The 22,950-nt window shown below is 31.5% G+C and overlaps 1 protein-coding gene across 1 annotated transcript in view; it reads right to left on the bottom strand.

The window, feature by feature from the left end:
* Positions 1 to 1,083: 1,083 nt before the first annotated feature.
* The window catches only part of LOC126879028 (zinc finger protein 260-like), a 30,240-nt gene continuing 8,373 nt past the window's right edge, over positions 1,084 to 22,950 (bottom strand). Inside the window, exon 2 of the mRNA XM_050641909.1 lies at positions 1,084 to 3,168. Within this exon, the coding sequence (XP_050497866.1) occupies positions 1,385 to 3,168 (1,784 nt within the window). The 3' untranslated portion in view covers positions 1,084 to 1,384. The remainder of the gene's footprint in view (positions 3,169 to 22,950) is intronic.

The following is a 22,950-nucleotide window of genomic DNA, read 5'->3' as shown; positions in this document are numbered from 1 at the left end:
TATTCACTAATATAAACATTAACATAATTATTTACACAGGACGCCCAAATTTTTTTTTTAATTAAATTAATTGGGACAAAAGGAAAAATGTATATAATTTATTTGATTTGAAATACATTCTACTGCTGTCAGAAAACAGAAAAAAATGTTGATTTGAAAAACAAGCATTGCTTTTCGCCTTAATTAAATGTTCAAACTGCTAAGAGGCAGGTGTGTGGTTTAATATTAAATTTAAGCGAAAAACAATATTTATTTATCAAATAAACATTTTTTTCCTGTTTTCGAACAACAATAAAATGTATTTCGAATTAAATAAATTATATATTCTTCTTTTTGTCTCATTTAAATCGAAAAATTTTTTTGGGCACCCTGTATAAATAATTATGTTATTGTTTATATTATTGAATAGAGAATTGAATAACCTTTCAAATGAGCTATCACACGACCCTTATTCTTATTAAAAAAAATCATTGGCTACGCCATCACGCCCAGATGGATGACGTCACTAGTATGATATATGCCAAAAAATTATAAATTAAAGATAAAAATCGACCTGATTCGTAATTTATCTCCAAAGTCGCCCATTCTCGAAAAAATGAATTTATTCTAACTCAAACGTCCTCACTGTACCTATAAGTTCAGAGGGTTATATCTTAAAACCATGATTTTTTGGAGCTACGCGTCCATCGAGTCTTTTGTTCTACACATCAAGGACTACCAGAACCCAAAGTTTCAGAGCATTTGACAGAGAGATATTTCCCATAAGGTTTCTGAGGGGTCCTTTCTTAAAACAAATATCGCACTGGTAAGGTTTTTCTACAGTGTGCACTCTGTACACACTTACAAAGCGTTTATCCAGTGTACATTTTCGTGTGTTTATTTATTGTATTTCTAGGGGTAAACTGATCACAAATTTGACATTTGAATTATTTTCTTTCTTCTTTCCAATGTTGTTACACCAAGGCGACGGCGATTTTATGGTTTTTGCGCTCATATAACAAAGATAAAAATATTCATAAAATGGTTCTCACTTTAATTCGCCATATATTTGGAATATTATCTATTGTATTAATGAAACTCAGATTAAAAGAAAGTAACACATTTATTGTACATCCTACATACAATGCCATGCTTGATCTAGAAACTCCTAACATAAAATCCCTTTGCCATGTTTCTAACATCATGGTCTCTACCAACCCGGCAAGCTAGCAAGTAACGTATGGGGTGTTGTCTAAAGTAGGAATACATGACACAACATTATCCTTTTTCAAACGCTCATTCAATTGCTCAAAACAAATACAAATTTAAAACTGGTAATGTTTAATTCTTATAAGTTGTTTGAAAATTATTTTCTGGATGAACTGCTTAAAACAAATTCACACTTCTATGGTTGCTTTTTAGTGTGAATTTTTGCATGTTCATTTAAACTTTGTTTACGAACAAACTTTTTTAAACAAATATCACAGTTGTAAGGCTTCTCTTCAGTGTGTACTCTCAAATGCCTTTTCAAAGTTCCTGCTTCACTGAATTGCTTCAAACAAATTTCACACTGGTATGGTTTTTCCCCAGTGTGTACTCTCAAATGCGTTTTCAAAGTTCCTGCTTCACTGAATTGCTTAAAACAAGTTTCACAATGGTACGGTTTTTCCCCAGTGTGCACTCTCATATGTCTTTTCAAACTACTTATTTGGTTAAACTGATTAAAACAAATATCACACTTATAAGGCGTTTCTCTAGTGTGCAGTCTCATGTGTTTTTTTAAAGTACTTTTGTGGCTAAACTGCTTAGAACAAATTTCACACTCGTAAGGTGTTTCTCCAGTGTGCAATCTCACATGTTGTTTCATATTAGATGCTTTAGAAAACTGCTTAAAACAGATTTCACATTTGTATCGTTTTTCATCACTGTGATCGTACATGTGTTCATTTAAACAATCTTTTCGAGCAAACTGTTTCAAACAAATTTCACACTGGTAAGGTTTTTCCCCAGTATGCAGTATCATATGTTTTTTCAAACTAATTTTTTGGCTAAATTGCTTATAACAAATTTCACACTTATAAGGCGTTTCTCCAGTGTGCAATCTCACATGTTGTTTCATATTAGATGCTTTAGAAAACTGCTTAAAACAAATCTCACACTTGTATGGATCTTCTCCAGTATGAATGTACATGTGTTCATTTAAAAAATCTTTTCGAGAAAACTGTTTAAAACAGATTTCGCACTTGTAAGGCGTTTCTCCAGTGTGTATTCTCAAATGGCTTTTCAAGCTTGACCTTTCTCTAAATTGCCTTAAACAAATTTCACACTGATAACGTTTTTCCCCAGTGTGCACACTCAAATGTCTTTTAAAATTATTTATTCGGTTAAACTGCTTAAAGCAAATTTCACACTTGTATCGTTTTTCATCACTGTGATCGTACATGTGTTCAGTTAAATAATCTTTTCGAGCAAACTGTTTAGAACAAATTTCACACTTGAATGGTTTTTCTCCAGTGTGAATGTTTGCATGTTCATTAAAACGTTGTTTACGAGTAAACTGTTTTAAACAAACTTTACACTGGTAAGGCTTTTCTCCAGTGTGTAGTCTCAAATGCTTTTTCAAAGTGCCTGCTTCAGTGAATTGCTTCAAACAAATTTCACACTGATAACGTTTTTCCCCAGTGTGCACTGTCAAATGTCTTTTTAAATTACCTATTCGGTTAAACTGCTTAAAGCAAACTTCACACTTGTATCGTTTTTCATCATTGTGATCGTACATGTGTTCATTTAAATAATCTTTTCGAGCAAACTGTTTAGAACAAATTTCACACTTGTATGGTTTTTCTCCAGTGTGAATGTTTGCGTGTTCATTGAAACTTCGTTTATGAGCAAACTTTTTTAAACAAATATCGCACTTGTAAGGCGTTTCTCCAGTGTGCAGCCTCATGTGTATTTTCAAGGAACTTTTTTGGCTGAACTGCTTAAAACAAATTTCACACTCAAAAGGTTTTTCTACAATGTGCACCCTCAAATGATTTTTTAAATAACGTTTCATCGCAAACTGCTTAAAACAAACTTCACATTTGAATGTATTTTCTTCAACAGATTGACTCATGTGTTGGTCTTCATTAAATGTATGTACGGGTATTGTTTTCATACTTTCCAATGTGTTCTCCTCTGGGGGAAAGCCTAAAATAAAAACTAACATAAATATGTTGCATCGGTTGCATATGCGAGTTTATTATGAATGAAATAAGAGGGAGACGCACTCGCAATAGAGAGAATAGAATAGAAATATGCTTTATTGTCATGAAAAATTGTACAATTTTATCGACACAGCTTATAAAAGTCAAGAAAACAAAACAATAACAATCCAATTTACTAACATTACATAAATCGTCAAATATTTAAAATAATAATAACAATAATGAAGTTGACTACAAATGAAGGTGAATGAACACAAATAATAAATTGCAAAATTTAAAATAAATTGCAAATGCATAGTCTACCTAGTAATTAATAAAAAAAGTTTTAATTAAAAGGTAAGCTGCTGCATATGACACCCAAATATATGTAGATAAACAATAATAAAAATACTACTTGTGCAAAGGGTACTGTAATTTCTTAGTTACTGATTAAGAAAATCTTCTACTGAATAATATGGTCTTTCAGATAGGTAGGCATTGGTCAGTTTACGGAATTTGGGGAAAGATGCTGCAGATTTAAATTGTAGAGGGATATGGTTGTAAAGTTTTTTTGCGGAGTATAATATAGATTTCTTTACTGACTCCGAGGACGGGGTTGGCAAATAGAAGTTAAACGTAGAATTTCTCGTGAAGTAGTCATGGTTAGGTCTTGGTGGAAAGACATGTAGATGTTTACGAATTAAGCAAACAGTTTCTAAAATATACAAAGATGGAAGGGTTAAAATTCCGTGATCTTTGAAGTAACTTCTGCAATGTGTTGTTCTTCTGAGGCCAAACAGATATTTTATTGCTCTTTTTTGTAATTTGAAAATAACATCGAATTGGGCAGCTGTACCAGAACCCCAAAAAGGAAGACCATAACGAAGATGCGACTCGAACAAAGAAAAATATGTTATTTTGGAAGATTCTAGATTGAGTCCATTCGAAACAGGTCTTATAGCATAGCAAGCTGAAGATCGTTTCTTTCTTAACAAATCGATATGGAGGGACCATTTAAGGTTGCTGTCTAAAGAATACCAAGAAATTTTACAGAATCAACGGTACTGATCTGGCTGTTATTAAGAGGTAAGGGTTGAAGAGCTCCTTTATAAGACAATGCTACTGTTTTATCTACGTTAAATGAGAGTAAATTAGAGTCAGACCAGGTTTTTATTGTAAGTAGATCAGAAGTTATAGTAGCATGAAGAGTTGCAATGTTTGAGTTGCTCCAAGTGATACTGGTATCATCAGCAAAAAGAAAGATTTTTCCATCGATTTTTAAACTAGTGATGTCATTAATAAAGATAGAGAAAAGTAGAGGACCCAATCCTGAACCTTGAGGTACCCCACATACAATGTTTTTGATACTAGAGTATGCATCATTTGCTCTAACCAGTTGTTTCCTATCATCCAAGTAAGATTGGAACCAATCTAAAGAAATACCTCGAATTCCGTAGAAATTTAGTTGTTTTATCAAAATGTTGTGATTTACACAATCAAAAGCTTTGGCCTCATGTAGTACAGAAAACATGGCATCAGTGGTGCATTTATTATTTAAAAAGCCGAACTGATTTTGTGATAAAGTGTTGTATTCAACTACAAAGGACATAAGTAGGGTCAATAATTTTGGAGAGTACCGGTAGGAGTACAAGAGGTCTATAATTGCAGGTATTAGATATTTCACCACCCTTATGAAGAGGAATAATGATGGCTGTCTTCAGGCACTCTGGAAATTTACCTTTCTCAAAAGAATCATTAATTAGTGAGATGAGGACTTCTAACACCTTTTCTGGAAGATTAGAAAAAAATTTTATCGATAGACGATCAGTACTACAGGATAGATATACTACATTTGCTTTTGATACTATTGATTGTTTGGATCATTTCAGATTTATTGACTGGTTTTATAAAGAATGAATTCGAGACCTGTCTTGAATTAGGGAGATAGGAAATGGGATCTTGTTGTGGCAAAATAGTTGATGTAATATTTTTACTCAAATTAACAAAGTATTCATTTAGATTTTCAGTTTCTGGAAGGGAAACTGTTTGAGCAGTGTGGGTTTTATTTCGAAAATCGTTTATTATGGACCAAGTTTCTTTTGCAACACTTTTAGAGCTTCCCAGACGGTTTTGGTAGTAGACTTTTTTAGCTGATTTTATAAGTTTAAGATAGGTTGCCTGTACTTGATGATATATTCAGTGATAGAGACGTTGGTAGTAAATTTCTTGATATACAGAAGAGAACGCATATTCTTGGAAGATATTCGGATACCTTTAGTAGTCCAGGGTTTGCGATGTTTTGGCCTAATTGCAATTAAAGAAAATGTATTATTGAAGATACAGACAAGCTGATCTAAAAAATCACTGAAATTATTATCCACGTCCATAGCAGGAAAGCGCCACTCAAAGGTTAAGCAAAAATTTTGGAATTTACGAAAGTTCCGGGTGGAAAAAATCCTGCCTAAACGTCGGGTTTTCGAGGAGGGTTTGATGAAGATATCAAACTTCGTATAAACTGCTTCATGATCAGATAGTCCAGCATTAATAATTGTAGAGTGGACATCAAGGGGTGAGAAATCTGAGACAGTATAATCAATTATGGTAGATGAAGTTTTTGTAACCCTTGTAGGATTACTCCGACGACCGGTTTCTCTCTCTACAATTTGCAGAGCATCATTAAGTCAACGGTTATAAGTAAACTAAATGATGCTGTAAATAAGCATCCAGAAAATAAGAGTTTTTTAAGTCATTAGCAAATAATTCAGTTTAAATTTTAAACCCTTTAATAACAATAAATGAAATTATTACTCTATGTTTTGATTGTGCACTTGCTTGTATTAAGTATGTGACATTGAATATCTATGTAATTGGGACATGCACCGAAAAGTGCAAACTAATCAGAAAAGCTGTTGTTATAATTCACGGTTGCGTTAGTAAAATAAAAGTCATAATAAACAAATGGACATTGGATATACTTACGAAAATAATGAGACAGAATACTCTGAGAAAGACTTTAGTAATGATCTGTCTACGCAAGTAATATCATATACCAACTGAGTTCTAGTTATTGTTTTAATTGTGAACTAGATAAATACATATATCAATACATACACTTAGTTTGTTGAAGTCAATCAACCCCCTTGTAGGGGTAGCTACCCCCTTAAACATCATAACGTCGACACAAGTAATGATTTCTAAAGTCTGCACTATCATAACTTCCTGCTCAATTTTTGCTAATAGGAAACTGATAGTATGGATGGATTACAGTGCATATGTTAGCAAATATTTGGGCAAGATCTTAAGGGTGGAGGAAAGTGGAGGAAGACAGCCAACAAATCAGTGTTTGATATTTTGTTTGTTTGAAGGAATAAAAATTTTGATGTTATTTGTGTAACGGTTTTGTTTATACAGTGTGTTTCATTGGGAAACGGAAATACTTTAATGGTGAATAGAGGTCACCAAGCAGGTTCTAGATATACTACATTTTTGAAGTTATACTTCTTTACCGGCGATATGAGGGTGAATTTTTATATGTTAAAACCTACGATCCCGGCGCATGCGCATTATAACTTTGTTCTGATTGGATGTTCAAATGACATGTCAAAAATTATTCAATATGGCGGCTGTGGCACAGCTGTACGTAGTTTGATTATTTATGGTTGTTGCGTTTAGAAATTTGTGGGAAGAGAAACAAAGTTAGTTAATAGTTATACTGCCTTTTTAAATAGTTTTCATATACCTATATTTTTGGACTATTTTGGACAAGGAAAACTCATTCTAATTTGGTAAGTAGTTTTTATTATAATCATATTGTAATTATACATTTGGATTAGGTTGGAATACATACATTTATTTTCTCAAGAATGGGGATTTTAGAGAGAAATCCCAAATTAGGTCCGATTTTTATTTTTAAATTATGACTTTTTGGCGTAGATTTATTTATCTAGTAGGTATGTAATGCTTTGATTTACATACTTAATTTGATTACCAACAAAAGTTCTACCAATCTTCATCTAATATATCGTTTTCTTACTGTTTTGTTATATTTTAATATTTTCTTCCACAAAATTTAAACTACATAATTTAATTATATTCAAAACAACTGTCAAACAGTAAAACGTTCAGTTACCCTATTTTTCCACATGAGAAATAATGTGGAATTGGACGAGTGAGTCTAGGCTTCGATTACGAATCAAAGCGCCGCGAAGTTCACGGGTTCGATTCCCGATGCAAGTTTTTATTTTTTTTATGCATTTTATGATTGTAAGTATATTTGTTATATAATTTTTTTTTCAGAAAATGCGTATTTAAAATTTTTGCCAACAATTAATATCGTTCAGAAATAATTTTTTCTTTGTGGCATTTTTCAATGTGTTTGTGTGCGTTTTATTCTTTTATTTTTTTTAATTTTTGGTATTTGTCTTAAAAATCACATAATATGTAGTAGAAGTATAACTTCTTACGTGCGTACAAAGTACACACACATTCTTTTTTTTGTCCTACCGACTTTTATAACCGAGTTACAGGGTGTTTTATCGATTTTACCCATTTCTTTCCTAAGCCATAACTTTAGAACCACCCTGTATATTTTTTTGATACTTGGTACACATGTGTCTCATTCAAAACCCAAACGACCCACATACTAACCATAAGAAAAATCCAGGTCCGGATTAACAAAAAATTATAAAGTAATTGTAACCTTAAAACAACACCCTGTATATTCAAATTTTGAAAATATGTTTGCATATTTGAAAATAGCACAAAAAAGTAAGTTTAATGGTTCGCTTCAATTTTTCGGCCAGACAATTTTATGACTTTACATAATTTTGAAATTATATTGAATTTTTTAAGAACTCATCACATTAAAAAGCAGATATTAATAACTTTTAGTCATAAATTATTAAAGTCAATGAATAAATACTCATTTTAAAAGTAATCAATACTTATTTACCACGTTAGAACGACCCAATTAGTAATCAGAAGAAAACTCCAGGTCCGGATTAACCAAAATAATATAAAGTAATGGTGCCCTTGAAACAACACCCTGTATATTGAAATTTTGAAAATTTGTTTGCGTATTTTAAAAGATCATAAAATGTGAAATTTTTGCGTAGATAATTTAATTACGGCAATTTTGAAATCATATTGCTTAATTCTGTCAAGGTGGCAAGAAGCTGCCAGAAAAATTAAGAAGAATCCCAATGTAATTAGAAAAATCGATTCGAAATCTTTTTAAACGAGCAAGGAAAGTGCATCGAACAAAATGGCGGACATTTTGAGCAACTGTTATAGTTCAAATATTCTTAATTTATGTTAAATTGTTGAATTGTTTAAACGTTTTTTTTTTATTAGATATAGCTGTTTTTTTTTTAATTTACTAAATCATTAAAATATCCCAATTCTCGCAATTCTAATTTTTAATGATGTGCATACAGCTACAAATCCAGAGAATCCATGAAGCCAGCGTAGTAAATAAGTATTAAGTATTTTTCAAAATAAGTATCGATTCATTAACATTAAATTATTATTAAAAGTTAATAACACCTGGTTTTTAATCTCAGAATTTCAAAATTGATGTAATTAAATCAACGGCGCAAAAAATTAAAATAAATCTTTAATCACAGTTTTTTATGCTCATTTAAAATGCGCAGACAAATTTTCAAAATTTCAATATACAGGGTGTTGGTTCAAGGTCACATTTACTTTATATTTTTTTGTTAATCCGGACCTGGATTGTTCTTGTCATTAGTAATTGGGTCGTTCCAATGTGGTAAATAAGTATTGATTATTTTTAAAATGAGTATTTATTCATTAACATTAATAATTTATGACTAAAAGTTAATAATATCTGCTTTTTAATGTCAGACTTTTAATTTCAAAATTAAAGTCATAAAATTGTCTGGCCGAAAAATTGAAGCAAACCATTAAACTTACTTTTTTGTGATCTTTTAAAATATGTAAACAGATTTTTAAAATTTGAATATACAGGGCGTTGTTTTAAGGTCACAATTACTTTATAATTTTTTGTTAATCCGGACCAGGATGTTTCTTATGGTTAGTATGTCGGTCGTTTGGGTTTTAAACGAGACATATGTGTACCAAATATCAAAAAAATATACAGGGTGTTTCTAAAGTTATAACTTAGGAAAGAAATGGGCAAAATCGATAAAACACCCTGTAACTCGGTTATAAATAGTCCTGTCGCCAGGGGGGGTACAACGGCCTCCTTAATTCAGATGGACTTACCCAAGTTTTTTTTATATATTTTGAACCGTAGAATACGAATTTTTTGGGTAACAGTTGATCCGGATGTCGATAAGATTGTTATAGACAAAGAACTTGAGGAATTACATAACAGTGATTTGTCGCAAAACAAAACATATTTTTGTATTTTTTGGGTCATTCTAGGCAAAAAATTATCTGACAAGTTTTTTCGTAGGATGCATAGTTTTCGAGATAACTGCGGTTGAACTTTCAAAAAATCGAAAAATTGCAATCTTTGAACCCGAATAACTTTTGATTAAAAAAAAATGTAACAATTCTGCTTACCGCATTTGAAAGTTTAAGTCAAATTATATCGGTTTTGATTATTTGCATTGCTAAAAATTTATTATTTTATTGTTAAACAAAGCTATAAACACCTAGTGCGTGAGTGATGTTTTCAATGATTTCTCATTTAAAATCGAACGAGTAGGTAGAGTAGCTACAAGTGCAAGCGAGGCAATTTCTACGTAGCATGCGTTAAAACGCATGTATTATGCACGGGAAACACTATGTGTTTATAGCTTTGTTTAGCCATAAAAAAATTAATTTTTAGCAATGCAAATAATCAAAACCGATATAATTTGACTTAAACTTTCAAATCCGGTAAGCAGAATTGCTACTTTATTTTTTAATCAAAAGTTATTCGGGTTCAAAAATTGCAATTTTTCGATTTTTTGAAAGTTCAACCGCGGTTATCTCGAAAACTATGCATTCTACGAAAAAACTTGTGGGAATATTTTTTGCTTAAAATGACCCAAAAAATACAAAAAGATATTTTGTTTTGCGAGAAATCGCTGTTATGTAATTCCTCAAGTTCTTTGTCAATAACAATCTTATCGACATCCGGATCAACTGTTACCTAAAAAATTGGTATTCTACGGGTCAAAATATATAAAAAAAACTTGGGTAAGTCCATCTGAATTAAGGAGGCCGTTGTACCCCCCTGGCGACAGGACTATAAAAGTCGGTAGGGCAAAAAATGTAGTATGTATATCTAAAACCGGCTCGGTGACCTCTATTCACCGTTAAAGTATTTCCGTTTCCCAATGAAACACCCTGTATTTATTAAAGATTTCTACATATTTATTATTATGTGTTAATTTATTTAAAGTATTGTGGGGCCTGAGACTGACAACGATTGGATCATAAAAGTTAGTAAGTGAAAATGTAATTGACTGATGTTAACTCCGGTTGTGCAATTCCAGAGTTACATCAATTACATTTTCACTTACTAACTTTTATTATCCAAACGTTGTCAGTCTCACAATAATTTAAGTAAATTAACAATTAACACCTAATAATAAAAGAACTCTTTAATAAACATAAATAAAACGTTTAAATACACATCACAATTTTTACTCCTTCAAACAAACAAAATATTAAACACTGATTTGTTGGCTGTCTTTCTCCACTTTCCTTCACCTTCAAGATCTTGCCTAAAGATTTGCTAACTTATGCAGCATACTCAATCCTATCAGTTTTCTTCTTCTTCTTCTTAAAGTGCCGTGCGATTCTGCGTAGGCGTCCATCGTACTTTTTCTTGTCTGGTGAGAATTTAGATATTCAGGATTACATAATTATGGCTTAGCAGCATTGCGAAGCATTTCATGGCTGTGGATTCCAGTGCATTGGCGAATATTACGCAGCCGTGACATCTTTTTACGTCCCAGACCCCTTTTACCCTCTATCTTCCCTTCGAGTATCAGTTGCTGAAAAGTGTATCGTTATACTCGTGATGTTGTTCTGAAGCTATTTTCTTGTGGCATTTTTACAATTTTAATTTGTACAATGGGAAATAAGCCACAATATTATTAAAAAATGATTTTTTATTAACGTTTCGACGCCCAAATCGGGTGCCGTTGTCAAAATACAAAATACTACTAATATAAACAAAAATGTTGCTTAGTAAAAAAATTCTTCTAATAATTTATTTAATTTGACTCATTTATATCGGCAATTCAGATACATATGATACATTTTAAAGTAGAAGACTTTAAAATGATATTGCCAATATTTATGAGTTGCGTTCCTGGGACGACTTTACTGAAAGATAGTTCATTCGATTACATGAAATCAACCCCAACTCAAGAATATCCGTCACAAAAAAATTCATAGCATGTGATCTGTCTTTAAAAAGACAACCACATGCAATGGTGACATTAAAATTCTCGCGTTAGAGATCTCATAGTAAATCACGAGGGAAAAACAGGAAAAACCTCGTGATACTATACCGACATCGTAAGTATTTGGTCTTACATTTAATTTACTCTCAAAATTAATACCAAATTCTGACTTTACTATAATTTTGCTTAAATTATAAATAATATCAATAATACATGGATATATAAGTAACACTAAAATATAAAATATGTACTAACTCGACTATTGACTTATTAATTGTGGTATTTTCTTTCTATTGACTTCCTCTTTCAGTATGGGTATCCACATTCTACTGCATTCCACCGAGGAATTTGCGACACAATTGGTTTCGTTTAGCATAATTAGAGCCGCTTCTTTGATTTTTCTCTTTTTACTATCTGTTTCTTTCAGGACTATATATCACGAGGTTTTTCCTGGTTTTCCCTCGTGATTTACTATGAGATCTCTAAGGCGAGAATTTTAATGTCACCATTGCATGTGGTTGTCTTTTTAAAGACAGATCACATGCTATGAATTTTTTTGTGACGGTTATTCTTGAGTTGGGGTTGATTTCATGTAATCGAATGAACTATCTTTCAGTAAAGTCGTCCCAGGAACGCAACTCATAAATATTGGCAATATCATTTTAAAGTCTTCTACTTTAAAATGTATCATATGTATCTGAATTGCCGATATAAATGAGTCAAATTAAATAAATTATTAGAAGAATTTTTTTTACTAAGCAACAACATTTTTGTTTATATTAGTAGTATTTTGTATTTTGATAACGGCACCCGATTTGGGCGTCGAAACGTTAATAAAAAATCATTTTTTAATAATATTGTGGCTTATTTCCCATTGTAAAAATTAAAATTATACTCGTGATATTTGCCCCAAGTACGCTGTTTTCTTACTTTTAATATAATTAAAAAGCTCCTTATCCTATAACCACGCTATTCTTAGTACTTCCTCATTTCTGACTCTGCCCGTCCATGATATTCTAAGCATTCGACGCAGGCACCACATTTCAATCAGTTCCGTATTAGCAAAAATTGAGCAAGAGGTATGATAGTGCAGACGTTAGAAATCATTTCTTGTATCGACATCATTTACATAGTTTACTTGTAACCGTTGACCTGATGATGCTCTGCAAATTGTAGAGAGCGAAATTGTAGAGAGCGGACTAATACAATAAATAATTGCAAGTGCGTCTCTCTTTTATTTCATTAACATAAATAATGTTTTTTTTTTGGCAAAAGGTATAGCTCAAATATATCTAAATATATTATTTAGTTATTTACGGACAGCCCAATTTTATAAAAAGAGAAAATATACGTTTTTACAATAGAGCAGAAATATAATTTAGAATAACTACAAGCATTATATTAAATTCAATTGAAATAACTAACACGACAAAATCAACAGGGCAGCTTCTACAACAATTCCAAGTTTCTTTTCATGAGCATTTTTCCGTGCGTCACAAATGATAGAAAAACAGGTAAGTCCGTGATATGATATACATTAATAACATTTACTGTAACATGACATTTTAGTTAAATCTGACAGTTGTCACATTTTATTTGCAATTTGGCATAAAAACAAATCAGTTGTGTTTATTGCATTTATAAAATGGTATTTTCTTTGATTTGTATAGTCTTATAAATTGTACAGATTATATTCGTAGATATATTATATAATTCGTAAATAATTTTTTTTTCGATTATAACGCCATCTATTGACAACTAGAATAAACGTTATAAATGTCACCGACGAAATGTAATCACCGACGTGCGTTTTTTTCTGTCACATACAATTTAATGCGTTAGAAAGAAATCGAAAAACTGTGACACACTGAAAGATCCTCATGAGAAAAAGCATAATATGGTCGTGGTGTTTTGGATTTTTTGGAAAACTTTACATAACTAAAGCGGTACACCTAGAACTGGTCACAGACTTAACTACGTCTTGCTTCCTCGATGCTTTAAGACGATTTATATCTATAAGAGACAAGCCTATTCAAATTATGTCGGATAATGGCACTAACTTTGTAGGTTGCCGTAACGAGCTTAAGCATCTCGGTAAGTTTATTAAATCTAAGGAAAAACAAATTACGGAATCATGCTGCAATGATGAAATCAATTGACAATTTATTCCTTCGCATTCCCCTCTTTCGGCGGAATATGGGAGGGGGGAGTAAAATCTATGAAATCGTATTTAAAAAGGACCGTTACCGGATCTTATGTAACTTATGAAGACTTTTCAACAGTGCTCACTTAGGTGAAAAGTATACTAAATTGACGCCCTTTAAGTCCTGTCTTCCGATCCTTCAGACCTTTTACCTATAACCCCTGCTCACGTTCTGATTGAAAGGTCCATGAATTCCATACCAGAAAAAGACGTTTCTAATGTCAACCCTCTTCGGTTATCGAGATTTGAACATCTTCAGCAACTCCGTCAACATTTTTGGCGAAGATGGTATTTGGAGTACGTTTCGGAGATGCAGCAGAGACAAAAGTGGAAGGTGAATCAATTCCAAATCAAGGTTGGTGCTCTTGTCCTAATCAAAAGTAAGGACGCATGTCCTCTTCAGTGGTCTCTTGGACGTGTGGAACAGTTGCATCCAGACAATATTTCTAGGGTTGTCACACTTAGAATAGCTAAAGGACTCATCCGTGTAGCAGTTGTGAAGATTTACCCACGTACAAGTGCATAAAAGTCGCCAGGTGACAGTGATTATTTATTTAATGTAATATATTGTGTTTCATTTCATTGTTAATTATTGAAAGCGCTTCCTTTCAAGGCGGGGGCATGTACAATTTAAATTCATTTGTAATATTTGATTTAATTAGGTATCTTTATAATAGTAGGCAAACACCAACCAGCCAGTTTTCATATATTTCTGCGTAACAAACACTTTGCCACGAGTCTGCGAAGAGTGAACACGCTCTTCGAGCATTGTTAATTGTATTGTAGTCAGTTCTTTAATAAAGTAAAGCACATTCATTCAAGCAATTCACCTCGCAATTCTAAAGGCCTTGATGGATTTGTTTGAAATTTTGACAGTAGCTCAAAAATGATGCAAATGGCAAACCTGACTTGGTGCCAATGTATGCTTCCACCCCGGGGGTGAATGTCACCCTTTCTCGGGGTGGAAATTTACAATTTCAAAATGACACCGGGAGTCGACAGAGAATTGAATTTTACGAAGAAAATGTAGAATAAATTGTTTATTTAACTTAATAATTTCTGAGTTTTTCGCGATTGAAGATTTCAAAAAATACGTTATTCAATAGTTCTTCGCGAATAACTCGAAAATTACGCATGTTCAGGAAAAAATCATCACTATTAAAATTAAAGCTTATAAAAAAAACAAAGAAACTAGTCAGTTTTGATTAAATTTTTTAGATAATATTAAGAAACTTACAGTTGAGTCCACGAGTCTTTACCCGTGCGTCATCATTTAAAGCATACGAAAAAGTCGATGATAAGTCGGAAATTGAAATTTACTAAACGAAACGGCAAGTGACAGTAAGTAGCTACTGCTCCTATTACGGGTTAAAATTTGAGTTGTTGAATGTGTTTTATCTCGCCAGGTATTAATGACGCAGGTCATGGACTAACTGTATGAGTCATTGAAAACGAATTTTTTGTTTTTCGTAAATTTATGCAAAGATTTAAGCTCAAATAACGGAAAAATGATAAATTTTTCATAGAAAATGTTAATAAACATTTTTAAAGTACTTTAAAGTACTCTCGTATGAAAATTAAGCAAGTTATGACGAAAATTAGTCAAATATGCTTCTTTTCATGAGCATTTTTCAGTGCGTCACAAATGATAAAAAAAAAGGTAAGTCCGTGATAATATACATTTTAGTGACATGACACTTTAGTTAAATCTGACAGTTGTCAAATTTTATTTGCAATTTGGCATAAAAACAAATCAATTGTCTTTATTGCATTTATAAAATGGTATTTTCTTTGATTTGTATAGTCTTTTAAATGGTTCAGATTATATTCGTAGATATATAATTCGCAAATTATGTTATTTTCGATTATAGCACCATCTATTTATAACTAGAATAAATGTTATAAATGTCACCGACGAAATGTAATCACCGACGTGCGTTTTTTCTGTCACATATAATTTAATGCGTTAGAAAGAAATCGAAAAACTGTGACGCACTGAAAGATCCTCATGAGAAAAAGCATACCTCGAATTTATAAAAGAAAAAATGACGGTAAAATGTATGCCATGTGCGGCAAAATTAATATTAATTGTACGTAGCCCATGTAAAATTAACTTTATTCATGTTCCGACAACACGTCCCAAAGTTTGAATTATGTAGAACAAATGAATCGCTTATTTCAGAAACAACCTAAGTCACATTTTGGCGATTCTGAGTGTTTTACACAACATATATTTCTGTAAGTTACACACAATTTAATGCAGAATACACCTAAGTCCCGTAAGCATAGTTGATTTTATAACGATTTAAAATATTCATATATTCTTGAAACCACCTTAGTCCCACAGAAATACATGTTGGTGTAATAAACTCAAAATCGCCAAAATGACTTAAATTGTTTCTGAAACAAGCGATTCAATTACATTTTGAAAAAACTTGTTTTAAGTAAATTTCTTTTTTTTTTGATATTTCAAAAAATACGTCCTTTTTTCAAAATATCTCAAAAGCTATTGGATTTATGAAAAAACAGGTAGATCTAGATCCCGCGTATTGAAAAAACTTGATTAATAGCAAGCTGAAAATTTGTTAATAGCTTAAGGGTGTCTAGTCGGACAAACTTTGATATATGGGAACACTGGAACAGGGGACGTTTTAATTGTGGGACAGGTTAAAAATTTGGAACGGTCACACCACGAAAACGGCACATTTATTTTGTCCGACAGAACAGACTTAAACTCTTCGAGCAGAGATTAAAGTCTCATGCAAAAATCAGACTGCTATTTATCGCCAAATGGGCGTTTTAATGAGTGGAACATGTAGAATATGTCAAATGACAGGAATTATAACAGGTGATAAATAGCAGTCTGATTTTTGCATCAGAGTTTAATCTCTGTTCGGAGAGTTTAAGTCTGTTCTTTCGGACAAAATAAATGTGCCGTTTTCGTGGTGTGACCGTTTCAAATATTTAACCTGTTCCACAATTAAAACTGACCCTTTTCCAGTGTTTCCCATATATCAAAGTTTATCCGACTAGACACCCTTAATATACACCCTCCTATTAACAAATTTTCAGCTTGCTATTAATCAACTTTTTTTTCATAAGCGGGATCCAGACCTAAGTGTTGTGACCAAAATTTAGCTTATTTTTTAGTGAAAATTTTGCTTTTTTTACAACTCACGTAGCTTATAAATAAACGAGATAAATATAAGTGTTTAAAGTATTAATTTCAATGCAAAGGGAGCGTCTTTTTAGCCCTTTAACATTAAAATTCCCTGAACAAAAGGGTCTAGAAAAATTGCAACTCTCATGAGCTCTCTTATAGCCTATGAAATTCCCTACAAAATATTGTGAGAGTAAATGCAAAAAGCTTAAAGGGAAGAAGAGTTATTGTTAAAAAACCAAATACATTTTTCTAGAGATGTTTGAAAATTACGGAGCGTCTAAATTTTGATGTTTTTGGAGTATTTATTCTTTTATACATGCAGTGTCTGCATTATACTTACATATCGGGCAACAAAACTCTCAATTTTGCTAATTGGGGATGGACAAAAGTAAATGGCACCTTGGTACCAAACAAAATGACGGGTATTCCTGCACCAGAAGGACTAGTTAAAATGATATTTTGCAATTTCAAAAAAGGATGTGGCTCAACTTGTGGATGTCGCAAATTTGGTGCAATCTTGCGGTTCTTACCAAAGATTCTTTACCATAGCTGCCAAAATTGCCCTCCTGCCGACCAAGAAGAAAGGGAAGTGGATGTAGAAGAAATAGATGAATTTGAAAGCTGAAGTTCAATTATTGATATATACTTTAAAAATCATATTAATTTTATACTTAATTTAATGTTGTAAAATGGATTCAGTGTTAAAATTTCAAACGAATCGGTCGTGTATCGAGTGAGTGAAATTACACAGGTTTTTTATAGTCATTAATGGACAATAATAATATGGATAATGATATACCTCCTGAACCACCAGAGCGAGGAAAAAATTTAGAATTCAACAACGAAGGCGGGATTATGGAAACAGAATTGGAAACACCCGGATTGGGTAGTATTCAGAAAAATACGCAGGTAACGGAAAATCATGATAATAATAAATATTCAGAGGCTTCGGTAAGTCAAAATAATACTTTTAATAAAAATACTGTAATATCAAAAATATTTAATTTTACAAATAACAGTCAGTTAGGTGAGGTAAATACCACTCCGAGCGTAAATAACAGTCAGGTAATTAAGAACTCAAACAAAAACTTGTATACTGCAACTGATAATGGACCTTATTATGTTTATATTGAAAATAGTCTAGAAAACATTGGAAAATTTCATCGGATTGGGATAGCAAAAATTATAAATAATTCGGTTCCGGAGATTCAAAATAATATTAATCAAATAATCGTTATAGGTAGAAATAAAGTTAAGGTAGAACTAAATTCGGGAGCAAGTGCAAATAAATTAATAATGTCAGAAAATTTAGCTATTAAAAATTATAATGCGTATTTACCAAATTTTCTTATTCAAAAAAAGGGCGTAATTAAGTTGGTAGATAAAGATTTAGATACAAAAGAATTGAAATCAGTAATTAAACCAAGATACGGATACAATTTTGATGTTATAGACGTCAAAAGAATAAATAGAAAGGTTATAAATTCAGAAGGAAATGCAGATTTTGTCCCTACATCTACCATAATTGTTACATTTAAAGGGCAAATAATGCCACATCACGTAGTTATAGAAAAATTAGTGTACGAGGTAGAAACGTATCAACCAAGATTAATTCAATGTTTGAAATGTTTACGGTACGGACACGTTAGTTTACAGTGTAGAGGAACAGACAGGTGTAGGTTTTGTGCTGGAGAAAATGAGAGTTTAAAATGTTAGAGATGTTTACAGATAGAGAGTCAGTAAAATGCATATTATGTAACGGGAATCATTCCGCAACAGATATAAAGGCTGAGTGTCCAGAAAAAGAAAAACAAAAGAGTACTAAAAATATAATGAACGTAGAAAAAATATTTTATTATGAGGCTAAAACAAAATATCAAAAAAATTTCTCATCGGCAGTAAAAAATAGTCAAACATCGAATCATTATACAATAACAAAACGTAGAAGAACAGAAAGTGTTAATTCGATAACAAACGACACGGCAACGCTTGAACAACGTAAAGAAATACTAAGTAAACCGAAACCACAATCACAAACAGTATATAGTAATTTTCATAATGTTCCTCAGTATCATAATATTTCATCTAATTTACAAATAAATAAAAAAAATGTGTGTGATAATATTTTGGAATGCTTTACAACTATTCTAAATAATTTAAATCAATCTTTAGAAGCAAATACATTGTTAGTTTTAAAAAATAGTATAGAGAAAATTCTTACTAGAAATGGCTAATATAAATTTCCTACAATGGAATGGTAGATCAGTTTTATCAAATAAAGGTACTTTAGAGAAATATCTTTTTGACAAGAATATATCTGTATTCTTTTTGTCAGAAACCTGGTTTAAACCAAACATAAATATTAAATTCACAGGGTATAATATTTTTCGAGAAGATAGAGGTGATGGATATGGAGGAGTGGCTGTACTGCTAAAAGGAGGTATAGGTTTTTCTCCAGCTCCAGCATTTCATAAAATCAATAATGTAATGTGCAAACAGGTAACCATTCACTTAAATTTAGGAAAAAAGATAAATATATACTCTATTTATGTAAAACCAGGGTTATCTATATCTAAAAATGATTGGAAAAATTTTTTTAATAGTTTAAAACAACCATTTTTAGTTGGTGGAGACTTTAATAGTCACAATATTGCTTGGGGTTGTAGTACTACGGATCGAGCGGGTAAAAATCTATTAGAAGCATGCGATGAGAATAGTACTGTATATTTAAATACTGGTAAAGAAATTGTATTACCAAGGCCGGGATTTTTTAATAAATCAGCTATAGATATTACCTTTTGTACAACCGATATTGCTCATTTATTTGAATGGGATGTAGACGATACAACACTAGGCTCAGTTCATTATGTAATTTGTATGAAAATGAATATAAACGTTAGTGTAAGTAATATAGATTGTAAAACTAATTGGAAAAAATGGAATGTTGATAAAGCAGATTGGGAGATTTTTTCCCCCCATATGGAACAATATGCACAAACTCATAAAGGCAGTCACAGATATACAGATTTTATTACTAAACTAAATGAGGTCAATGCAATTGACCGATTAGCGAAGCGAAAATCGATTAATCCAAAATTTAATAAACATTGGTGGAATCAGGAATGTAGTAGGGCAGTCGAAGAACAAAAGGTAGCATTAAGACGGTACAAGAAAAAAGGAACAATGGAAAACTACATTAATTATAATAAATGTGTAGCCCAAACGAAAAAAAATATACAACAGAATAAAAAGAAAACGTGGAAAGAATTTTGCATGTCTTTAAACAGAAACACAGATATTAAAAATATTTGGGGACAGGTTAAAAAGCTAAAGAATGTGAGACAAAATATATTGTATCCAGTAAATACAGAAAGACACAGTCTAACTAAAAAATTTTCTATGGACGAATTAGAGTCATCCGTTAAAACAACTAAAAATACAGCTCCTGGAATAGATAATATACACTATGTTATGCTAAATAAGTTAGGGATGGCTGCAAAAGACATGATCTTGGCAATATACAATGATATATGGATAACTGAAAGTTACCCCTCTAGTTGGAAATAATTCTTAGTTGTTCCTTTTCTAAAACCAGATCGAAGTCCTGAATCACCAGATTCATATAGGATCTCTTTGGGATCTTGTATTGTTAAAACTTTTGATCGAAGTCCTGAATCACCAGATTCATATAGAGGTATCTCTTTGGGATCTTGTATTGCTAAAACTTTTGAAAGAATGGTTAAAATCAGATTGGAGAAGTGGCTAGAACTTAATAATAAAATGTCAATGACCCAATTCGGCTTCAGAAAAGGTTATTCTGGTACAGAAAATCTAAGTCATTTAATAACAGATATTAATTTAACCTTCACTAACAATAAATCAGTTACATCTCTATTTATAGATATTGAAAGTGCATACGATAATGTTAACCTCAACATATTGTATAATAAAATGATTAAGTTGGATTACCAGAGTCTTTTAACACAAAAATAATCAAGTTGTATGGTAACAGAAAATTATATCTTCAAATTAACAACGAACGCTTAGGACCACAAATAGCTCAAGGCGGATTACCACAAGGAGGAATATTAAGTCCAATTTTATACCTAGTATATACATATGATTTGGAAAAATCGGTAACAGATACTAAAATATTACAATTTGCAGACGATTTCTTAATTTATAGTGATCAAACAGAAATAAATACAGGTGTAGAAAAGGTAAAACAGAGCTACACTGCAATTAGAAATTGGGCGTTTAAAAATGGTATGTCCCTTTCAAATAAAAAAAACACAAGCATGTATATTTACCAAACGTAGGAAAGGCATTCCAAAGGAAATAGAAGTAATAGATGGTATTAAATTTCCGGTTAAAAAATCAATCAAATATCTTGGGGTGATTTTGGAACAGAAACTCTTATGGAAGGAACATATAGAAAACACAGTTAAGAAAGCAGAAAGTGGAGTGAACGTGTTGAGAACCATTTCACATTCTAAATGGGGAGCAGATCCTAATATTTCCTTACTGATGTATAGATCCTATATTAGATCAATAATAGACTACGGATATATTTTCTATGCAGATGCAGCAAATGTTCATCTACAAAAAATTGAAAATATTGTCAATAAATGTTTAAGACTTTGCATGGGTGCTTTAAAATCTACTCCAATAAACAATCTACATGTGGAGTGCGCAGAGATGCCATTAAGGTTAAGAAGAAATAAACGGTGTAGTCAATTCTTAGTAAATTTATCACATAAAGAACCAGAAATAATTAATAAAATTCATTGGCTTTCGATAAATGATTTAATAAAAAGTTATTGGAAAAAAAGAATTAACATTGCTGAATGTTATAGAGAACTGGCAGAATATAAAGAAACTTTACATACAACCCCAATTAATTTAAATTATATTTTTGATATAGTACAATTAAAAAATTTAAAAATAAACTTCCGAAGAGATTATTCCAATTACCCAACACGTATTAGAGATGTGATGTTTAAAGCTGATATTAAAGAACTATCATCGAATGCTTATCAAATCTACACCGATGCTTCCAAAAGTACTAAAGGAACAGCATGTGCAATATACGATCCTCAAACAAATGAAAGTAAGATGTTTAAGTTAAACGCAAATAGTAGCATATACTCAGCTGAACTAATAGGCATATTAGAAGCCCTAAAATACGGCCAACATCTTCCAAACAAGAAAATTTATATTTTCTCTGATAGTAAAAGTGCTTTGCAAAAAATTAAGCACCTTCAATCTGCATCTAAAATAAATTATATCATCTTAGAAATATTACAAAAAGTTGAAGAATTAAAGAAAGATTTCAAAACAACACATCTAATATGGGTCAAAAGCCATTGTGGAATACTGGGCAATGAAACAGTTGATGTCTTAGCTAAAAGGGCACGAAGGAGAAGGAACAAAATACAAATGTACAACAAATGAAATAAAAACAGTTATTAACAACGTTTGGAAATCAAAATGGGAAGAAGATAATAAAAACAATCAAAAAGGCAAACATTACAAAGAAATTCAAGAAACGATTCCCAAAAAACCATGGTTTATAAAGGGGAATCTTTCCAAAAATGCAATAAGAAAAATTTGTCGTTTGAGGTTTAATCACGTGCCGGTTCCCAAATTTCTATTCGTTATATAAAAAATTCGTTTAAAAACCGATCCATATTGCAATTGTGGAGAAATAGGAGACGCAGAGCATCAAATATTAAATTGCTCTCTAATACAAGCTCAAGTGAAAATCTTTTTGGACAAAATTTATAAGTTAAAGGATGTCATATATCCAATTAATTTAAAATTCTTATTAAATCAAAGTAATAATCCACAAGTGGTCATTTTATTATGTGAGCATATTAAACTGAAAATATGAGTAGCTATGGTTAACTATCTGTATTTAGAATTAGATAAATGTTGTAAAAAAAATGTAAAAACATTGTAATAAGTATAATAAAAAAAAACAGAAACCATTAATAGAATAGAATAGAAATATGCTTTATTGTCATGAAAAAT

This window comes from Diabrotica virgifera, chromosome 1, assembly GCF_917563875.1.
Source record: "Diabrotica virgifera virgifera chromosome 1, PGI_DIABVI_V3a".
Lineage (NCBI taxonomy): Eukaryota > Metazoa > Arthropoda > Insecta > Coleoptera > Chrysomelidae > Diabrotica > Diabrotica virgifera.
The sequence above is the reverse complement of the archived record's forward strand: the minus strand, read 5'-3'. Positions and strand labels throughout refer to the sequence as shown.